General features: G+C 41.5%; 1 protein-coding gene across 1 annotated transcript in view; it reads left to right on the plus strand.

The window, feature by feature from the left end:
- The window catches only part of Pi4ka (phosphatidylinositol 4-kinase alpha), a 121,194-nt gene that overhangs the window by 21,299 nt on the left and 78,007 nt on the right, over positions 1–21,888 (plus strand). The window contains exons 4-16 of the mRNA XM_020160744.2: positions 371–459; positions 4,280–4,352; positions 5,038–5,297; positions 6,619–6,685; positions 9,058–9,209; positions 12,487–12,552; positions 15,319–15,415; positions 16,912–17,103; positions 17,659–17,759; positions 18,438–18,567; positions 19,474–19,606; positions 21,038–21,133; positions 21,481–21,664. Coding sequence (XP_020016333.2) covers positions 371–459; positions 4,280–4,352; positions 5,038–5,297; positions 6,619–6,685; positions 9,058–9,209; positions 12,487–12,552; positions 15,319–15,415; positions 16,912–17,103; positions 17,659–17,759; positions 18,438–18,567; positions 19,474–19,606; positions 21,038–21,133; positions 21,481–21,664 — 1,640 coding nt within the window. The remainder of the gene's footprint in view (positions 1–370; positions 460–4,279; positions 4,353–5,037; positions 5,298–6,618; positions 6,686–9,057; positions 9,210–12,486; positions 12,553–15,318; positions 15,416–16,911; positions 17,104–17,658; positions 17,760–18,437; positions 18,568–19,473; positions 19,607–21,037; positions 21,134–21,480; positions 21,665–21,888) is intronic.

Raw genomic sequence — 21,888 nt, forward strand, 5'->3', positions numbered from 1 at the left:
TAAAGTAATACTAATATGTATTTCCCATTTAGCTTTCCTGTACTAGCTCTATCAAGATTGATTTCTCATTTTTATTTAGGTAGAGAATAAAAAATCGAATTTGTCATGTCAACAACTTCTATAATCTCAAAGTGTACATTGGCTCAGAAAACAATTAAGTTTATTGAACTGAATGATTTTACTTAAAAAGAGTAGAGATCTGTCTCAGCAAAAATGTTGGGCCAATATCTGTTTTATTAGGACTCCATGGGAGAGCAGCAACTTTAAGCTGGTCCATTGGCAGACTGTGTGAATACTGAATTGGATGGCCAGCATGTGTAGTTTAGTGTTTTGTTTCTGATGATCTGGTTTATGTCTTCACATTTTCCAGGTGCCCTCCCTATTGCAGAGAGCTTCAGCTTCTGCCTGGTAACTTTGCTGTCTGATGTGGCTTATAGGGACCCCTCACTTAGGGATGAAGTAAGTATAAGGTATCTTGTTGTGCATGGCTATTAGATTAAAAAAAAAAAATCCCCAAGTTATAAAAAGGGAAAAAACTTGAAATGTGACTGGATTGTTTATATTGATTTCATTATTAATAGCAAACTTAAAAAATGTTTCATACTTGATTATAGTATTTTTCAGCTTACAGACTCTAATGAGTCTTTTTTCTTTTTGGCAGTATTAGGGTTTGAACTCAGGGCTTTGTGCTTGTGAGGCAGGTGCTCTACTGCTTGAGCTATGCCTCCTGCCCTTCATGAGTCATATCTTATTCAACAATCCCCAGAGCCCTGTGAATTTGGCAGGAAAAGACAGACAGCTCATTGGGGATTGAAGTCATTTGCAGAAGAGAATTTTCTTTCTTTCTTTCTTTTTATTTATTTATTTGTTTGTTTGTTTGTTTATTTATTTATTGGCAGTATTAGAGTTTGAACTCTCAGAGCCTTGAGATTGCTAGGTAGGCACTCAACTACTTGAGCCACACTTTCAGCCCTGTTTACTTTATTTTTTCAATAGGGTCTTGTATTTTTGCCCCAAACCAACCTAAGACCGTAATTCTCCAACCTATGCTCCCCAGCTGGAATCGCAGGGGCATGCCACCACACCTAGCTTATTGGTTAAGATGGGGATCTGGCTAACTTTTTTGCCCAACCTGGCCTTGAACCTTGATCTTCCCAATCTCCACCTCCCAAGTAGCTGGAATTACAGGCATGTACCACCACATTTGGTTCCAGAAGAGAATCTTCTGTGTAGGCGACGCTGTTACCTTTCAGTGCCCAAACTTTTGCTTGTAGTTAATTTTGTTGGAAATGTTGCCAACATGTATTTCATACTTCCCTCCTCCCCCAACCCCCTGCCACAGCAGTTCTGGGGTTTGAACTCAGGGTCTCATACTTGCTAGGCAGGTACTCTGCCACTTGAACCATACCCCAGCCCTTTAAAAAAATTTTAGTTATTTTTCAAAGAGAGACTCCTGCTTATCCCCGGGCTGGCCCACATCCTCCTATTTATGCTTCCCACATAGCTGAAATGACAGGCACTCACCAACATGTCCATTGATTGGTTGAGATGGTGTCTCAATGAATGAACTTTTTGCCTTTCAATGAATGAACTTTTTGCTTTGAACCATGACCCTCATGATTTCCCCCTCCCAAGTAGCTAGGATTATAGACATGAGCCACTGCACTCAGCCTAAACTTTTTTTTTCAGGGGGTAGGTGTATAGGGGATAGAACTCAGGGCCTTATGCTTGCCATGTAACTGCTCTACCACTTGAGCCCTAGTCTAAACTTCTTAATCAGATTTATAATAGAAAATCAGTTTTTTTTGTGCTAATGAGATTTGAACTCAGGGCCCTTCACTTGCTAGGCAGGAGCTCTACCACTTGACCAAACCCACAGCTCTTTTTGCTTTAGTTATTTTTTTGAATAAGATCTCTAGTTTATGCCTGGTCTGGCCTGGACTGCGATCTTCCCATGTAGCCGGGACAAAAGGCACATATCACCACTCTCAGCTATTTTTGATTGAGATGGAGTCTCCTGAGCTTTTTGCCTGTGCTGGCCTTAAACCTCCATCCTGATCTCTGCCTCCTGAGTTGCTAAGATTATGAGGCATAGGCCACTGTACCTAGCTGAAAAATCCATTTTTATATACTACTATAGTTAGGTCCTGCTCAGTTGTCTGCCTATATGCTAAATATACCCAGCTAGCAATACTTTTTTAGTTTTTCAAATTTAGATTCTTTCTTTTTTAGTGGTACTGGGGTTTGAACTCAGAGCTTCACACTTGTGAGGCAAGCACTCTACCACTTGAGTGGAGCCATGCCTCCAACCCATAATTTAGATTCTTCATTTATTTGTAGGTTGGCTAAAGAAATAACTACATATGTTAGAATTGTGTATTTTATTTAAAAAAAATAGACAGTAAGACCTTTTATATTAATAAAATGCATCAAAATAAAGAGGCCAACAATCAAGATGACAAAATGACTTTAATGTATGGAATGGGAAAAAATACAGGTTGAGTACCCCTTAAAATCCAATCTGAAAGGCTCCACAATCTAAAACCTTTTGAGTACTAGCATGACTTGACAAGTGGAAAATTCTACTTCTAATCTCATGTAACAGGCTGCAATCAAAATATAGGCACATTTAAAATATTGTATAAAATTACTTTCAGGCCAGATATGGTGTCATACGCCTATGATTACAGCTACTTGGAAGGAGGATCATAGTCTGAGGCTAGTCTGAGGTCAGCTGGGCAAAAGCATGAGACCCTATCTGAAAAACAAACTAAAAACAAAAGAACTTGGGGTGTGGCTCAAGTGGTAGAGTGCTTGCTTAGCAAGGGTGAGGCCCTGAGTTCATTCCTCAGTACCACCCCCCCCAGAAAAATTACTTTTAGGCTATGTGTATAAGATGTATCCAAAACACAAGTAAATGTCATGTTTAGACCTGGGTTCTGTCCCCAGGGTATCCACTAGATAGGATGCAAATATTCCAAAAATCTGAAAAAGTCTGAAGTCTGAAACACTTCTGGCCTCAAGCATTGTGGATAAGGGATACTCAACCTATATTGCTTTTCAGGCATTTATAGGTTATTTAGTATTATTTCAACATTAGGAAGATATAGGAAATTTGTTCGTAATCAAGTCATGTTAGACCAACTTCATTGCCTGGGTTTTCTTATAGAATAGGCCAATCTTTTCTTTCTTTCTTTTTAAAATTTTTTCTATGTAGCCTAGGCTGGTCCTCGACCTTATTCATAATCCCCTACCTCAGCCCCCTGACTGCTGAGGATACAGATGTATGCCACCTTGCCCTTTGTCTGGGTAGTTGAGAGAAATGAGGTAGATGTTCTATGTAGTTGATCTTAATGAAAACATTGAACAAGTACCCTTCCTGATATACTGGATCAGTTAAATGGTCTGAGTGCTAAAATGATTCATAGGGTTTGTGGAATTTCCTGATGGATGATCTGTGAGATCCTGGCCTGGCAGGAGCTCCTGTGGCCTCCTCCAACCATTGGAACAAAAAAAACCAGTGATTTGAATGAAGATCTAGAAAACAAGTTGATTTTATTTATAGAAGGCACAAAACCAGGATTGAAGACCAGTCCAACACACTAAAACTAACACCACAAACTTTTGTAGGGATAAATGAAAAGTTAAAAATACCAACTATGTAAGTAGAGACTTCATAGCTTAAGAGCAACATGTGCAAAAAGAATTTAAGTATTTTTATCTGGAAGCTCTTTGAGCCAGCAATGTGAAGTGGCTACTGAAAAGTTAATGGTCGTACAAAGAAATCTAGTCCGTATTGAATTTGGTTATTACTCTGGGTAAGTTCCTGCATCTCTGTTATATTCATAGATTTTATTCTGAGCACCACACTTCTAGACAGATGTAGACAAACTGGACTACGGTACAGTCATAAGCAACATCATAAATAAGCTGTGATCGTAAGGAATAATGTTGAAAAGAACTAAGACTTTTTACCCATGAAATATAATTTGGGGACCTAGCACCTGTTTAGAGACTCTGGAGGAAGAAATGGCCCCAAGGGCCATGGAAGGCCCAGGAAGTCAACATTGGCCCAGTGTTAGGATCTTGGTACCAGTCAGAAGAGGGAGAGTTTGTTCCTGAAGGTCAGCTGGTTGGATACTTGGCACAGCCATTGTGGAGGGGGAGGGATATATGGAATCTCTCAGGATAATATCTAAAGCGCTTTCAAATTTTGATTTAGTTTTGTAATATTTATCTGATTTGTTTGTAAGTTTGTTTGTTTCCTTGACTGTTGCAGATTTTAGAGGCACTTTTGCAGGTTTTGCATGTCCTTTTGGGAATGTGCCAGGCCTTAGAGATTCAAGAAAAAGGTATGATTATGTATCTTTAAGATATCTTTCTTTCTTTCCTTCCTCCTTCCCTTCCCTGCCCCCTCCCCTTCCCCCTTTTCCCCCTTCTCCCCTTTCCCTCTTCTCCCCGTTCCCTTCCTCTCCCCTTTGTAGTTATTCTTTGCTTGTTTTTTTCCTAGTCTTTGCTCTGTTCTTGGTACCTAATCTGCACCTAGTAGAAGAAAACCTTTTTATTATTAGGTTACATTTGTTACATGCTATTATACTGAGAGGCCACATGAGTTCATAAGCACAGTTCTGTACACAAATGCCAAGTGTCCTTGAGCAAGTGACTCCACTCTTCTGAGCCTCAGTTTCTCACCCATAATGTATGTGGGTACTTCAGTTGACTTCCAAAGGTCATTTTTTCTATTAGTGTAAATAAGTTTACCAATATAAATTACTGATTTGGAAGTGACATGAACAGATCAAGACCTGCCAAGGAGAGCAGCTATGATAGAGACACAAACTGACATTATTGGTTATGACAGTTTGAAAATGTCCTGTTTAGCCCTTTGGGTTGACTGTGTTACTGTGACCTTTTCTCAGCTTTCACAGTTATTAGTGCATGGGTTGTGAAATGTTAGTCAGTGTTACAATTCGGTACAACATGTGGGGAGTTTGACTTTCACTGTACCTGTTGTAACATTCTCCCTTGGTCTTCTAGAATACCTTTGCAAGTACGCAATCCCATGCCTGATAGGAATCTCTCGAGCATTTGGGCGTTACAGCAACACAGAAGAGTCTCTTCTCTCTAAGCTCTTTCCCAAAGTCCTTCCTCATTCCCTTCGAGTTCCAGAAGAACTAGAAGGTGTCCGAAGGCGTTCCTTCAATGACTTCCGCTCCATCCTTCCAAGCAATCTGCTGACTGTCTGTCAGGAGGGCACCCTGAAGAGAAAAACCAGCAGTGTGTCCAGCATCTCTCAGGTGGGGCTGGCCTTCCGGGAGAAGAAACCAGGAAGGAGGATTTCATTAAGTGCTATTGAGTGTGAAGAAAATACCACTTGTGTGTAGTTTGAGGAAACTTTAACATGAAAGATTCTCACTAGAATTCTCTTTAATACATTTTAATACAAAGACTTATCTCTTAAAGGTTTTTTGTTTTTTTGGTTTTTTTAAGACAAGGTCTTGCTAAATAGTCCAGGCTGGCCTGAAATTCTCTCTATAGACCCGGTTGATCTCAAACTCCTGATCTTCCTGCCTCTGCTTTCTGGATGCTGTGCCACCAAACCCAGCTTCTTTTTAAGATTCATAAGTCATTTCACAGTTGTGAAATGCTTTGCTTCATAGCAATTAGGTGTCAGACTCTATTCTGAATGCGAGATACATAGAAAGTATATAATTGAGCTGAGCAAAGTGGCACATGTCTGTAATCCCAGTATTCAGGAGAGGCAGGAAGATCATGAATTTGATGCAGCCTGGGCTACATAACAAGACCTTGTCTCAAAAATATAAAAAAGAAAGAGTGGAAGGAAGGCGGGAGAGAAGGAGGAAGGAAAGAGAAAAAAATATGTAATTGAGGGCTGACATGTAGCTTAGTGATAGAGAACTTGCCTGGCACTATAAACAAAAAATGGGCTTGGGCATGACTCAAGTGGTAGAGTGCCTACCTATGTATACTTGAGGCCCCGAGTTCAAATCCCATTACTACCCAAAAAAAGTATATCATTGATTCATGGAGAAAAGATTAAAACACCAAAAACACACAAAAAATTTAGATCAGTAATAGCTGGGTGAGGTGGATCATGCTTATAATTCCAGCTACTCTACTTGGGAGGCAGAGATCAGGAGGATTGTGGCTCATGGCTAGCTTGAGCAAAAAGTTAGTAAGACCCCATCTCAATTAATAAACTGCTCATGGTAGTACATGAATGTCATTGCAGCAAAGTGGAAGGCTATATTTAGGTCTGAGGCTGGTCTGAGGCACACACAAATAACTCAAGTACAAAGGGCTGGGAGTTAGAGTGCCTGAGTAGCAAGTTCAAACCCCAGTACTGCAAAAAAAAAAAAAAAAAAATCAGATGAATAATCAAGAACAAAATATATGGCTAGACACAAAGACTAGTAAGTAACACAATATGTAGTAGAGAATGTTGTGCTGTTGCTTTTGTGGGCTTCAGGGAGGGGTAAGGCTTGAAGCAAGACTTCAAGTGCAGATGCTGGGCTGGCAGAGAGAACCGTACCTAAGATGAACCTGACTAGGTTCCACTAGCCTGTTCTGATCTGTAACTGTGGTTGTATGTTTTAGGTCAGCCCGGAACGTGGCATGCCACCTCCTAGCTCCCCTGGAGGATCCACTTTTCACTACTTTGAAGGTGAGCTTCACCTCTCTGCCAAGAATACCGACTACTACTTGGATAGCTGGCTCACAATGACTTCCTGTGATGTGAGGGATGCCGGTACTGACTCTCCATTGCCGTGGATCTAGAGTAGTGAGCTTTTAGAAACCATTTATTCTGTTTTCATTTAAATTTCTCTCTCTTCCCCTGTGTTGGCTGGAGCCCAGGGCCTTTCACATGCTAGGCAAGTGCTCTAGCACTGAAATACATTCCCATTCTTCAAGTTCATAAAATTTACTTTTCAAAAAAAATTTTTTTTTTTTTTTTGGTGAGACTGGAGTTTGAACTTAGAGTTTTGCACTTGCAAAGCAGGCACTTTACCACTTGAGCCCATCTCCAGTCTGTTTTACTCTGGTTATTTTTTTGGGGTAGTACTGGGGTTTGAACTTAGGTCCTCATACTTGTTAGGCAGTCACTCTACCACTTGAGTCACTTTTCCAGGCCTTTTTGTGTTGGGTATTTGCCCAGGCTTGCTTCCAACTACAATCCTCCTGATCTCTGCCTCTTAAGTAAGATTACAGTCACAAGCTATCATCTCCCAGTTGGTCTGGTTATTTTTGCAGATGGGGGTCTCTCTAACTATTTGTCCAGGCAGGCCTCAAACTGGGATCCTTCCCATTTTAGCTGCCCAAGTAGCTAGGTTACAGGTGTGAGCGACTGGCACCAAGCGCAAATATTCTGTACCTAGAGAAAAGAACAGAAAATAATTTATAGATCTCCAAATGCCCACAATCAAATTTTTGGGGGAGGGGTGTCCTGAGGTTTGAACTCAGGGCCTTGAACTTGCCAGGCAGGCATTCTAGCACTTGAACCACTTCCTTAGCCTGAAATTTTGTATATTAACTGGTTTTCAGGAGAAGGATTTTTTAAGGTTACCAAGTTTATAGGTAATGTTAGAGAATATAGTAACCAGGTATGGTGGCACACATCTGTAATCCTAGCACTTGGAAGGCTGACTCAGAAAGATGGTAAGTTGGAGGCCAGACTGGGCTACATAGCAAGACCTTGACTCAAAAAAAGAGTCAAGGTCTCTCTCTCCCAAAAAAAGAACGTAGTCATATTATTTTTTATGAAGCTTTGCTAGTCACAAAGTACTTCCATATAATTACTGCATTTTATTCATGTGAACACCTTGTGCAATGCCAAACACATATTAAAATTACTCCCACCTTATCTTTCAGGGACATGAGACCCAGATTAAATGATAGGAAATGGAGAAACCAGAATTCCATATCTCATAATAGAGTCTGTTTCATTTTTGGGTGATGCTAATTGTTAAAAGAGCATGTTTCAAAAGATGATCTTAAGAGATGTGAGGGAAATTTTTAAAAAGGAGGAAGGTTGTATCTAAACACAAGAAAATGTGAGCACCTTTGTGTATAGTATGTGAGACTGTGATGTATGTGTACATGAGAACGAAAGGCTATATTCAAACACCTCAGAAATCTCACCTGCCTAAGAAAACCATGTGCTCAAATGTAGAGCCACAGTCTCTAGGCTTTAAAACCCTTTGCCACCTGCCTCCCTTCAGGACATCTGAAGACAGCCATCATTCTCTTTCCCTGCTAAATAGCTCTGGGCCCACCTTCTGTGGCAAGGAAATCTACATGACATTAGGCCATTAAGCCTCACTTTCTCTTCTTCCCAGCCCCTGGCAAACACCATCTACTGTCTCTATGATTTTTGACACTAAGTATCTCATAGAAGTGGCTCATGCAGATTTATGTTTTTATCGACTTCACTTAATTGTTCTGATTTTGAAACTCCTTAGTTGTGTGTATTTTTGTTCTAATTTTGGTAAAACATCCTTGGGGCCCTGTGGCCCTCAAACTTTCAAATCTCAACCTTAAAAAGGTATTATTCTAGCTTGGCGCCAGTGGCTTACACCTGTAATCCCAACTACTTGGGAGGTTGAGATGGGGAGGACTGAGGTTTGAGGCCACCCTGGGCAAATAGTTCACAAGACCCAATCTCCAAAATAACCAGAGCAAAATGGACTAGAGGCTCTAGTGGTAGAGTGCCTGTTTTGCAAGTGCAAAGCCTGAGTTCAAACCCCAGTCCAACACAAAAAAGTTATTATTTTTTCCCCTCCCACACATTAGGTTTTTTATTGTCTGGCTTGGAAATACTAGGACATGATCGTTTCTGAGCCTTTCACCTGAAACACCTGAGAGGTGTCCTACTTGACAGCTGGTGATCCAGACTTCTTAATTTAAAAACAAGCAAGGAATTGGGAGTGGCATCAAAACCAAAATGTATGCCTTTGTTGGTTATTGGGGGACTCCTCTTGAGGAAGGGTCCCTGTTGTATGTGCTCATATGTCTTTTTTGGTTTTTTTTCTCCCCCAGCCTCCTCTTGTCTGCCTGATGGGACCACCCTGGAGCCAGAGTACTATTTCTCCACCATCAGCTCCAGCTTCTCAGTCTCTCCCCTGTTCAATGGCATCACCTACAAAGAGTTCAGTATTCCACTAGAAATGCTTCGGGAGCTCTTAAATTTGGTAAGCACAGTGCTGATGGATAGACTGAGGGGATATTGCTCAGTGAAATTGGCAGTGGTAGGAGCCTAGTTTTCTTTTTTTCTTTTTTTTTTTTTGAAACAGGGTCTTTCTTTGTAGCCCAGGCTGGTCTCAAACTCAAAATTCTGCCTCAGCCTCCCAAGTGCTGGAATTAAAGGTGTGCACCATCATGTCCATGCAAACCTGAGAAAAGCTTGGAGTACATGTTGAATATCTCTCATCCAAAGTGCTTGAGACTAGAAATATTTTGTATTTTGGGGGGAATTTTAGAATTTTGCATATATGTAATAAGATATCTTGGGATACCCAAGTCTAAACATGAAATTCATTTGTGTTTCATGTATAGTTTATAAACATAGTGTAAAAGGTAATTTTATACAATTTTCTTTTTTGAAAAGTGGTCTTGCCTATGTTGTTGAGGCTGACCTTGAACTCCTCTTCTCAAGTGATCCTCTTGTCTTAGCCTCTTGAGTCACTGGGCTACACTGTGCTTAACTTATAATTTTAAAAGTAATTTTGTGTGACCCATTACATGAAGTCAGGTGTGGAATTTTCCCCTTGTGGCAATATGTTGGCACCAAAAATGTTTCAAATTTTGAAGCATTTCAAATTTTAGGTATTCAGAACAGCAAAGTCTGTACCAGTATTTCCAAGTACAATTTAGAAGTCATGAATTGGCAGATTGAAGAAGGAAAAAGGGTAGCATTCCTGGAGCTATTGTGCAGTATCTTCTTATGTAGTCTGCATAGCAAGCACATGGGGAAGACCCCTAGACATCTCCATTTAGAAGTAAAGAAATCAGTGTTCAGTACATCAAAGGTGTGCAGGACAACAGCAGTGCTGAGCTTAGTCCAAGAACTCAGACTCAAATTCCAGTGCATTCTCATTATACCTGACTCCTTGTGAAAGGTTGCTCTATTGGATTAATATAAAACCTAAGTTTTTCTTATTTGGGTACCTTTCTGTGACATCACAGGTGACATCAGAGAAAGCATTGGTGTCATTGTTTAAGTCCTGAAATGGACAGATCTTTGGTTAGGGCGAGGGACCCTGAAGTTGTTATGATAGAGCTGAATAGTTCAATACAGGTTTGATTTTTTTTCTTTTTTCAGTTGTGGGGATCCAACCCCAGATTCTTATGCATGCTAGGCAAGCTCTCTAACACTTAACTACCTTGCTAGATCAGTACAAGTTTGAGTAGGTCAGAGTGATGATATTAGACTCTAAAGTTGGACTTTCTGTTTTGGAAACAAGAAGGAACCAGAGCAATGCCAAAAGTGTGGAGCATGTACTAGAGAGAGCACATCTCCCTGCCATGTGTAGGAGAACAGAAATTACTCAGGGAATGACTTTATTTAAACTGAAGGTGTAAGAAAACATTAAAACCTAAGGACTAGGGCTAGGGGTGTAGCTTAGAGGTAGAGTGCTTACTTAGCAAATGTGAGATCCTGGGTTTAAATATCACAAAACAAAATCAAGGGGGTAATTAAAAAGAATGGAGTCATAATGACTTAGTAAACGGTCTTAGTTGTGTTTGAGGTTGTTGTCAAGAAAGAAAATAAGGATAAGGTTAAGATGGTCCATGGCCTTTGTGGATGGCTCTTCCTAGTGCCATGTTAGTAATCCTAACTGAGGACTAAATGCTTAATGTCCTTTCTTGGGGTAAATTTTTTTTCAAGCATTTTTTATTTTTGGTAGTACTGGAATTTGAACTCAGGTTCTCACACTTGCTAGGCAGGTGTTCTTACTGCTTGAGCCACTTCATCAGCCCTTTTTTTTTTGTGATTATTTTTTTCAAGACAGGGTCTGGTGAACTATTTGTCCAGTCTGGCTTTGAACCATGATCCTGCTGATCTCTGCCTCCTGAGTAACTAGAATTATAGGCGTGAGCCACCGGTGCCCAGCTGTGTTGAGTGTTTTCGAAATAGGGCCTCATGAACCATTTGCCTGGACTGGCTTTGAACTGTGATCCTCCTGATCTCTGCTTCATATATTTTAATTTTTTAAGTATGGGTTTTCTTTCTTTTTTTCTTTTTGGTTTTTTGAGACAGGGTCTTGCTGTGTAGCCCAGCTTGGTCTGGAACTCATGATCCTCCACCTCAGCCTCAAGTAGTTTAGATTTGTTTTGTAGTCAATTTTTATTTCTTCTCTTGGTATGTTATCATTGTCATTTTGAAAATGACCTTCATCTAATACTACAGTTACAGTGGTTAAGCAGTTTTATCAAGTCCATTCCTATGCTAAATGTGACACAGAGAACAGGTGAAAATAAATTGCTTCTATTAGAAACTTGTCTAGGTATGGTGATGCATGCCTGTGGGAGGCTGAGGCAGAAGGATTTCTTGAGGCCAAGAATTTGAGGCTAGCCTGGGAAGCATAGCAAGACCTTATGTCCCCCCAAAAAATAAATGACTAGAGGCATGATTCAGGCATTAAGCCCTGAGTTCAAACCCCAATACTACCCCCAAAAATGAGTACATGGGTATTGTGGCTGAGGATGTAGCTCAGTAGTAGAGTGCTTGCTTAGCACTTACAAGGCCCTGGGTTCTATCTCTAGCACTACTACTACCACTACCACCAAAAATAAAAAAGTTAAGATTTATGATGTGTGCTCCAGTTTGAATATTTGGGCATCTTTGGAAGAGCTAGTGCACCAGGCTACTGGGAGGAGGGAGGAGCCATCATTGCCTGAGAAATAGTGCCCTAGATGTCTGGGAGGGGCTTACAAGAGGATTTCCCATGGGTGTACTTGTTAACTTTGAGTGGGTGAAATGTCAGCGATGCCTGGAGCCTGAACACTCTCACATCCTGGAGATGGAAATCTAACACCAGCAAGGCTGAGGAAGTTGGTTGGTTCCTTTTTTTTTTTTTTTTTTTCTGGCAGTTCTGGGGTTTGAATTCAGGGCCTTGCACTTGCCAGGCAGGCACTCCACCCCTTGAGTCCAGGATAAGAAAAGAAGTCCCAAACTGATACTAGCTTTGTTCCTCTAGTTTGATTAATTTCCAATTTTGTATGTTGTTGACCACGCATTCACCCATCACATTTATCACCACAAGTTATTTATATATCTATTTTCAATGCCATGGATTGAACCCATGACCTTGGACCTGCTAAGCCCACACTTTACCACCAAGCTGTACCCCACCCTATTAATGGGTTTTATCTGTCAACATTTGACTTGTCCTTTGGTGGAAGGAGCTAGCGTTCCTATCTGTCTCATTGTGTCAGTTGCTTCATGAGGATTTGTCTCCTTGACAGGTGAAGAAGATTGTTGAGGAGCCTGTTCTCAAATCCTTGGATGCAGTTGTAGCCAGCGTGATAGAGGTACATCTCTTCTGAGGGCATTAGCACAAAATTTGCCTGATTTAAGCATTCTCAGGGAGAAAGGAGGAAAAGTTCATGTGGGGATTGGAGTGAAAGGGGTTTGGCAGTGATAGAAATCTAGTGTTGGCATGTCTGAGGGAGTTGGTTGGTTCTCATTTACTTTAGCACTCGTCCTGTGTAATAATAAGATGCCTGCTCCTGAGCACCTGCTCTGTGCCTGGCTCTTTTGAGTACATCACTTCACAGTGCTTCTGACTGGCAGTCAGTGTCTCCATTTCATAGCTGGAAGGTAGAGGTTCTTGGTGCCAATTAATGTGCCCATGTCACACACTGTGAAAGCTGGGAGTCTAGCCTGAGTCAGTCTGACTATTTATCTTGCTCCTTTGGTATTTCCAATGCTGCTCCTTTAGGCTGAGAACTACACTTTCTAGGTACATGCAAGCCCTGGCTTGGGAATTTTGTCTTTAATATACTTGTAACCTAGGCCTACAGCTTTATTTACAAAATCATTACATGTTTGTGATGGGAATTCTCAAAATCTTAGTGGACATTTGAGTTAGGACCCTTGAGAGGGTGAAGATACGGAGAGATTGCTTTTTGTCAACCTGATTATTGGAATGGTTGTATGCTAGACCCAGATTTCTATTTAAGCTGGTACACTTTCTCTACCCTAATTCTGATACAGACAGTGCCTCATACTGCTGGGGCTCAGCTATGAAGCAGGGAGGGAACTCCAGGGACCTTCATGTGCTGCAGACTGTGTCTCCTTCTGTCCTGCATCTGCTGACAGTATGATGTTGGCAGATGTCAATGTATGCTGTGGGTGTGGTTTGCTCTGGGTTAGTCTTGACTAAGGAATGCTAAATTGCAGTCTGGCACTTCCTGCCTTGTCTTTGATCCTTTTCAGGTTGTCCTGTCTGTCAGCTCACTTACCTCTTACTGTAGACTGAACTTGCCATGTCAGAGGCCTCTTAGTTTCTGTTATTAGTACATGTAACTGAGAGAATATTAGGGAGACCAGGGCTGAGAGACTTGTTGGGTCTGCCCCAACAGGTCAGTGTGGGTCCTAAGGAAAGAGTCGATGCTCCCTGGTATCCCCTTTAGGACTTGTTGTAATAGGTGGGGACCTTTCTCCCCTATGAACCAGAGCACTTTCTTTTTTCTTGGTTGTACTGGGCTTTGTACTCAAGGCCTCATGCTTGCTAGGCTACTACTTGAGCCACTCCACCACCCCTTTTTTGTGTTGTGTATTTTTGAGATCGGGTCTTGTGAACTATTTGCCCAAGCTGGCTTTGAACCACAATCCTCCTGATTTCTGCCTCCTGAGTAGCTAGGATTACAGACGTAGGCTACCAGTGCCTGCCTCCAGAGCAGTATTTGATATTTTTGTTTTTTTAATTTGGACTTTAGTTTAAATATCTATTTAAAGAAATAGTTTTGTGTCTCCAAAAATAAAAAGTTGTCTAAAATGCTAGCCTAGAGTTATTACAATATGTTAATTATTCATGATCACTATAGTAGTTACTGGCAGTTATCTTGTTCTTATTACATGTCAGATACTGTGATAGGACTTTACTCTCATCTTAAATCACACAACAATCCTCAGTTTACTGGTAGAAAACAGGGTTACAGAGCTAAGGAACCTTAAGAGGGATAGCTAATGAGAATCGGAGCCAGGCTACAGATGTGGTCAGTAGACTCCAAAGCCCTCATGCTTCACACTACATTATCTGGGCTGCCAGTGTGAGACTTCTGTGATGCTGTCACTTCTCTTAGTCTTGTTTCTTCATCTGTGCACTGCATGGGTGTTGTAAGGACTGTGTGAGGTGATGTCTGTAAAACCATTATTGCAGAGCCCATCATTGGTGTTTAGTTAATGGCACCTCTCATTTTCAGTAACCATCTTGAAACTCTCACTTTCATGCATAAAAATTTTTTTTCCTATGTTCTTTCCTCATATTTAAATGTTTTTCATAAACATGTTTTGACTCTCACACCCTCCACCTCATTCTTGTGTTCTTCATGTGACCCTTTTTTTTTTTTTTTTTTTTTTTTTTTGTGGCACTGGGGTTTGAACTCAGGGCCTCATGCTTGCTAGGCAGGTGCTGTTACCACATGAGCCACTCCACCAGCCCTTCATGTGACTCTTACTCGCTCAATGGGATGCATGCCTCCCCACCAGCCTCACACAGCTTGCTGCCCATCCCATCTCTAGCCCCTTTAAGCTGAGAATGCACATACCTTAAGGACTACATGTTGCTTAACTCAGTAGACCTGTGTGAAATTTTTCCCCAGTGCTACCTTTCTGATTAGATTGCTAAAGAATAATTTACAGTGAGTTTAATTACAAAATGTGAGCTGAATCAGAAGGTGCTGTAGCTGACTGTAGTGTCTACTTCTAGAGTGATAAACAAAGTTGGATCCCTTGGTCTAGTGACCTCTTGGCTCTCTTACTCCTCCTTCTTTTCCCATGTCCCTCTTCAGGCCAATGGTGGTGAGCACAAAAAGGCAGTTGTTCATTTGAGAGCACAAATGACTCCTCCCTGCAGGCATCAGTGCACTGCATGAGCCTCCTATTTTTCTTGGCCTTTTGCTTAAGTGGTTGAAGAGAGTAATTAAAGTGTCTTGAGTGATAAGTCATGATAAATGGTTGCTCCGTCTAGATTACTAAGTCACAAATATAATACTCCTGGCTTCCACATGCAAGGCCAAGAGCATTCTGAAGAGAGTTTTTGCTCTGTTGTCATAAGCCTGTCTCCTTTGTAGGCCAACCCCAGTGCTGATCTCTATTATACAGCCTTCAGTGACCCACTATACCTGACCATGTTCAAGATGCTACGTGACACTCTGTACTACATGAGAGGTGAGGACTGTTGATGTACGTGGGTGAGTGTGGGAGGATGGCCTCCCTGGCTGCTGTCAAAGGCTGCCACTTACTTTCTTCTGGAGCCACTTAAAAAGCATGTATGAAGCCAGGAGCAGTGGCACATCTTGTCATCTCAGTTACTTGGGAGAGTGAGATGGGAGGATCACTTGAGCCTAGGAGTTGGCTATAGGCAATATAGCGAGCCCCTGTCTCAAAACAAAACAAAACAAAAAGCGCATAGGTTAACATGATCACATGATTGAACTTTTAGGAAAAAAGCAAATAAGAGAAAACTTCTGTGCGTGATTCTATGACCCTAGTACTATCAAAGATGGCTTCTTTCATGGATTTATTTCCTAAGCCATTTTTCTAAAACGTACACATTATATTGTCTGTTTCATGCATGGAGTTTTACATTTGCCATTTAGACGTTTAGAAAAATCAGATGAGGGACTCATATAATCTTTAGACTTAGAGATAATATCTTAATTGTTTTGCATGCACACACAAAAATTTGGTGTTTCCTTCTAGTCTCACTTTCATGCATAAAAACTTTTTTTCCTATGTTCTTTCCTCATATTTAAATGTTTTTCATAAACATGTTTTGATGACCACATAATATTCTATGATGTAGATAACACTATAATTTTTTTCTGATATGGCATAATTAAACATTCCTAATCTGACTTGGAGGGCTTCTGGGAAACTGAGCTTATCAGGGTCACAATAGTCAGGGTTTGGGTTCACCCAGGAAGAGCATTAGGGATATGTCAGGTCAACCTAACCTTTAGGAGCTCCCAAATCTTTCCACCTGGGCTACGTGTTGCTGGCTTCCTCGGCTAATCTGACCTATGCCTGTCACAGTAGTTCTCCTGAATTTTGCAGGCCAAAAGGATGAGAGTTTGAAAAGTCTACAAACTCTGGGTGCTCCAAAGCTTCAGGGAATTCTCCTCTGGATGCAACTACTTTTTACTTTTGTCCTATAACTTCCTGTAACTAGCCACCTTTTTTTTTTTAACATGACAAAAGTATTTCCTATTTTCAATTGAATCAGTTCCAGTAATAATATACCCTTTTTATATGTTTCAGATATTTAGGTTTAGTATGTTGGCTGTTTAAAACACAGCATGTTAGACAGGGAGCGTATGTAGCTCAGTGGTAGAGTGTTTGCCTAGAGTGCATGATGCCTTGGGTTTGCTCCTTAGCACTGCCAAAACCAACCAACCAAAAAACTAAAACAAATCAAAAATAAATACAGCATGTCTCTGGCTTCTCTGAGGAATTATTTCCTCTCGAAAATATGCAGATGAAGTACTACTGCAAACAGCCTATCTAAGCTCTTTCCTGCAGGCATTCTTAGAACCACAGTAGCCAGCATCAAACATTACTCATCTTTTTGTTAGAGAGGGAAATTAATAGTTATTGAGAGGCATTGCCTGTGTTCTGGTGCAGTTTTGTTTCCAGCTATGCCCCCACCCCTGTCTTTCCTACAGACCTCCCCACCTCCTTTGTAAAGGAGATCCATGATTTTGTACTGGAGCAGTTCAACACCAGCCAAGGGGAACTCCAGAAGATTCTGCACGATGCAGACCGGATCCACAATGAGCTGAGCCCCCTCAAACTGCGCTGCCAGGCGAATGCTGCCTGTGTGGACCTCATGGTGTGGGCCGTGAAGGACGAGCAGGGTGAGCCCAAGCTGCCTTTCTGACAACTCAGATAGCAGACTGCCTTCCTTGCCCTGCGAGCTTTGGGCATGCCCCAGGACCTTTCTTCCCATGAGTTCCCCAGAGTGACTTCTAGAATGCTGACTGTTACTGGCATAGGCAGTCACATTAGAAATGGCCTCCTCCTAAGCGTATGTAGAGCTGAGCATCAGCTTCTGCTATAGCCTGAATATTTGCTGTCCTGTCCTGCAATGAAGGACACATAGACTTGTGAGGAGAGTGAAGGCCTCACAGGTTCTTTTGGCTTTTCTGTGGTGAGGTAAAGATTCAGAGCTGGAGGGTGAGGGGGTTCTGTTCAGGGGACGAGAAGAATGGTAAGCATTAAGAGAAGGAAAAGTAGTTCTGCATGGTGCAGTGCAGGATGCCTGCCTCCAAACTCTGGTGTGTCCTCTCCTGTTAATGAACCTGCAGCTAGTGTTTCTCCAGGGTTTAATTGTGTCATTAACCAGTGAGAAGGTATTTTGTGAATGTTGAACTTTTCTGATCATTTGTACCCTTTTCTGATTTTGAATTAAGGTGCAGAAAATCTTTGCATCAAGCTATCTGAAAAGCTGCAGTCTAAGACATCCAGCAAAATCATCATTGCCCATTTGCCCTTGCTTATCTGTTGCCTGCAGGTCAGTCTCACTGATGTTTGAGACACTTGATTCCCATCCACAGAGTGTCTCTCTTGTCATGTTCCTCAGGCTGTGGTTGGTTCTCCCACAGCAACAAGGGTCCTTATAGTCTGAGCTGTTTTCTTTAAGAACCCATTAGAGTCTGTTGTGGGCACAGGTCATCAATGAGCATGAGCTCCCCCTACAGTATGCCAGGAATTTCTGCAAGTGGTATCCAAGAGCCACTTGCCTTGAAGAGGGTCTCAGTTCCTCCTCTGTTGAGAGGCTGCCCAGCATCTTTTGGAAAGTGCCCAAGGTCAGCAGGTGAAGAGTTTTAGACACATGCCATAGGGCCTCACCAGATGTCTGTCACAGAGCTTAGTTCTGCTCTGCTGAGACTCCCTTCTTGATGTAGATCAAACTGACTCCACATCTGCCGTTGTTTAATAAGTACATTTTGTACCTTAATTGGTTTCCAAAAGAAATAAACACATTTAACAATATATATTCACCTTAAATGGGGAAGAGTCAGGACCACCCCCCTTCCCTGCCTTTACCTGATGAGCAAGTGACTTCTAGGAACTTTGATCTTGAAAGTTTTGGTCACATTTGGCATCGGAAGGGTTGAGCATCTCACTGCTCAGGTTCTGCTCAGATGGTCCTTCCTGGGTTGCATGATGGGCCGATGGTGTATTGCAGGGTTTGGGCCGTCTGTGTGAGAGGTTCCCAGTGGTGGTGCACTCAGTGACGCCATCCTTGCGAGACTTCCTGGTCATCCCATCCCCGGTGCTGGTGAAGCTCTATAAGTACCACAGTCAGTATCACACAGGTAATAGACGACTGCAGCTGAGGCCGTCTCCTCAGCATCCAATCCTATGTGCCTTTGAGGTCCTAAGAAAGGGACCACTTAACCATGTATGAACTCCACATGAGTTCTGTAACTGTACTTGGGCTCATTCCTCCTCCACATCTTTCCTTCGATCTTTCCCTGCAGATGTCTCATTACCCATGTTTTTCAGGCCTTTCATCTCCCTACCTGCCCACTGAAGGTTCCTTTTAGTCCTGTTTTCTTTTTGGTGTCTGCTCTCACTGCAGTAGTCTGTGAGCCCTGACTGTCTCAGTGCTGGACTAGGAACTTCATATATAATAACCTCATCTGGTCCTCACTGCCCTGTGAGGGACATGGGGTCAGAGCTGATCTGTGAACGTAACAGTAATTAACATGGATTAAACAGCTACTGTGTGTAAGAAGTGCTCATATTACTCATATAGAGATGGACATTTTATCTTTTCCCTTCAGATGAAAAAACTCAACCTCACAGCAACTGAAAGATTTCTCAGTCCTCATAATGGGGAGGGGTATCTCAGGCCCCTGCTGACTCATTTGTCCCCAACGTTACCTGCTTGGTGCATATCACATTACTCCCAGGATAGGACTGTGCCACACTCACTGTCAGAGCTGCATTCATATGGATGTTTGTCAACACTTCTGAATGATGTATTAAGAAATTGCTGGTTTTACCTACATATCACGTTGTCATTTAGTCTCATTCTTTTGATTTAAACATATTCCTTTCATCCTTTCTGTTGGTCTCAGACTCTTTGTTTCTGAAGTGTTTGGTCAGATGCTTTTACAAGCTTTATAAAAATGACCACTTATTCTCTTGTTTTTTGAATGACAAAGAAGGGGAATGGAAAGTGAAAACCAAACACAGGTTTGAATTTTTACATTTAGTTGCTGGCAATGATATAAAAATCAGTGTCACCAATGAGCATTCTGAGGCAACCCTGAATGTCATGTCGGGCAAGAAGAGCCAGCCCTCCATGTATGAGCAGCTCCGGGACATCGCCATCGACAACATCTGCAGGTGGGAGGCTGGGGAGAGGGAGGCCTGACCTGGGAAGGGGGAAACAGTGCTTTAACAGAGGTTTATTACAAAATAAGAGACCTTATAATTTTTAAAGCTTGTTTCTGATTATTCAAAATGTACTTGATCTAAAAAGAGGAATTACTGCATTTTTTAAAAGGTAAAGCTTTCTTCCTTTCTTTTCCTGACCATAAAAATAATTTTAAAATACTTATGAAAGAAAATTTGTAATATGTAGAAAGAAGAGAATGACCCATTAGCCCACCATCCAGAGTAACATGTTGTCATGTTTTTTTTCTTTTAATATGAATGAGAATTTTTTAAAAATATGACTGAGTATCCTTGCTCCTGAGACTTTTTATGGGAGAGGCAGCACTGGGGTTTGAACTGAGGGCCTCATGCTTGCTAGGCAGGTGCTCTTACTGCTTGAGCCATTCTGCCAGTTTGCTGCTGAGACTCTTGATATGTGGAATCTTTTTCTCCCAACTTAAGAACCAAAGAACCAAATACTTTTTTTTTTTTTTTTTTTTGAGACAGCGTCCCCAATCTTGAGATCCTTCTGCCTCAGCCTGTAAGTGCTGGGATTACAGGAGTGTATCATCATGCTCAAATAGAGAACCAAATACCTTCTGATTTCCATGAAAATGTGTTTCTTCCCTGAATTCTTGCTACTCATTCTCAAAAGCCAACTTTTGAGACAGTAACTTGGTCTGGTTCAGGAGCTAAACAAATGTGGAAAGTAAGATATAACTTGTAAGATTTTATGTTCTTAGGGGATTTAAATTTTTCCCTTTTTTGTATAGCATAAGAATTTCTCTTTTTTTTTTATTTATATTTTTGGTACTGGGGTTTGAAGTCAGTCCCTCACGCTTGCTAGGAAAGTGCTCTTATCACCTGAGCCATGCCTCTCAGCCCAGCATTTCTCCTTACTATTAGAACCTTGATAAGGGTTGGAGGTGTGTAGCTCAGTGGTAGAGTACTGTGCTTAGCATTTGCAAAGACCTGGGTTCAGTTACATGTGCCAAAAACAACAGCAGCAACAACTGGGAAAAAAAAATCCTTGATCTATGATTGTACGTTCCCTCAACTCTCTTGGAACCATCTGTCTTTTGAATCAATCATTATAATTTTAAGAAGAGTACAAGAAATTTAAATGGAATTAAGGTGAAGTTGATATTCTGAAGGGAACTCCCTTCAGAACAGGCAAAATAATGAAGTTATTATTTCCAGCTGGGATATTATCAAGTGGGTAAAATCTGCAGTAATTCTTTGATTTTGTTCTATGTAATGACTTTTCATTCAGATTTCTAGGGCCCATACTTCAGAGCAGTTCTTCAAATGTTGTAGACCTAAGAAATGGAAAAACAAAAAAGGAAAACCCCATCTCATTGTTTTGATACCTAATGTCATGTGGATTTCCTTGTTGTTCAGGTGCCTGAAGGCTGGCTTAACAGTGGACCCGGTGATTGTGGAGGCCTTCCTGGCCAGCCTCTCCAACCGGCTCTACATCTCCCAGGAGAGTGACAAGTATGTTCCCATCCTTTAGGGCAACCATTTGTTCTCAACAGGCTAAGGTGGGGCAGTGTGCATCTCTGTTCCTCTTTTTTTGTCACAGAGTATAGGCATGCATTGTCCTTGGTTTAAGGTCAGAATGTACTCCTAGATCACTAGGAGTTGAGAAAGATCTTTGTTCTCTAGTCCAGGGCCTATGGCTTTGTGTTTCTGCTGGTGGTTAAAGATCCCAGATGTCCTTCAGATGAATGCTTCATCAAGGCTGTGGGAAATCAAGGTCTAGATCGTAGCCTCTGCATTTTATTTTGCTACTACTTGCCGGAGGACTGTTCTTAAGGCACCTCTGTCCTTCCTTCCTGTAGAGATGCTCACTTGATTCCTGACCACACCATTCGAGCCTTGGGACACATTGCAGTGGCCCTAAGGGATACTCCAAAGGTCATGGAGCCAATTCTGCAGATCCTGCAGCAGAAATTCTGCCAGCCCCCCTCACCCCTTGATGTGCTCATCATCGACCAGCTGGGCTGCCTGGTTATCACTGGAAATGTAAGGAAATGTCTGGCATGTAGTGAGGCCAAAGCCATAAAATCCACTAACCCTTTTCGAGCTTTATTAACTCTTGGACTATAAAGAATGTAAAATTATACCATAAATTTACCTTGCAACTGAGCTAAATGCTCACAACTATTTAAACACTGAATAGTGACAATAGTGTAATGGTTTCATTAGTGCTGGGGAAAAAGGTTTAAGCTAATTTCTTTTCATGTAAA

Source organism: Castor canadensis, chromosome 18 (assembly GCF_047511655.1).
Source record: "Castor canadensis chromosome 18, mCasCan1.hap1v2, whole genome shotgun sequence".
Taxonomy (NCBI): domain Eukaryota; kingdom Metazoa; phylum Chordata; class Mammalia; order Rodentia; family Castoridae; genus Castor; species Castor canadensis.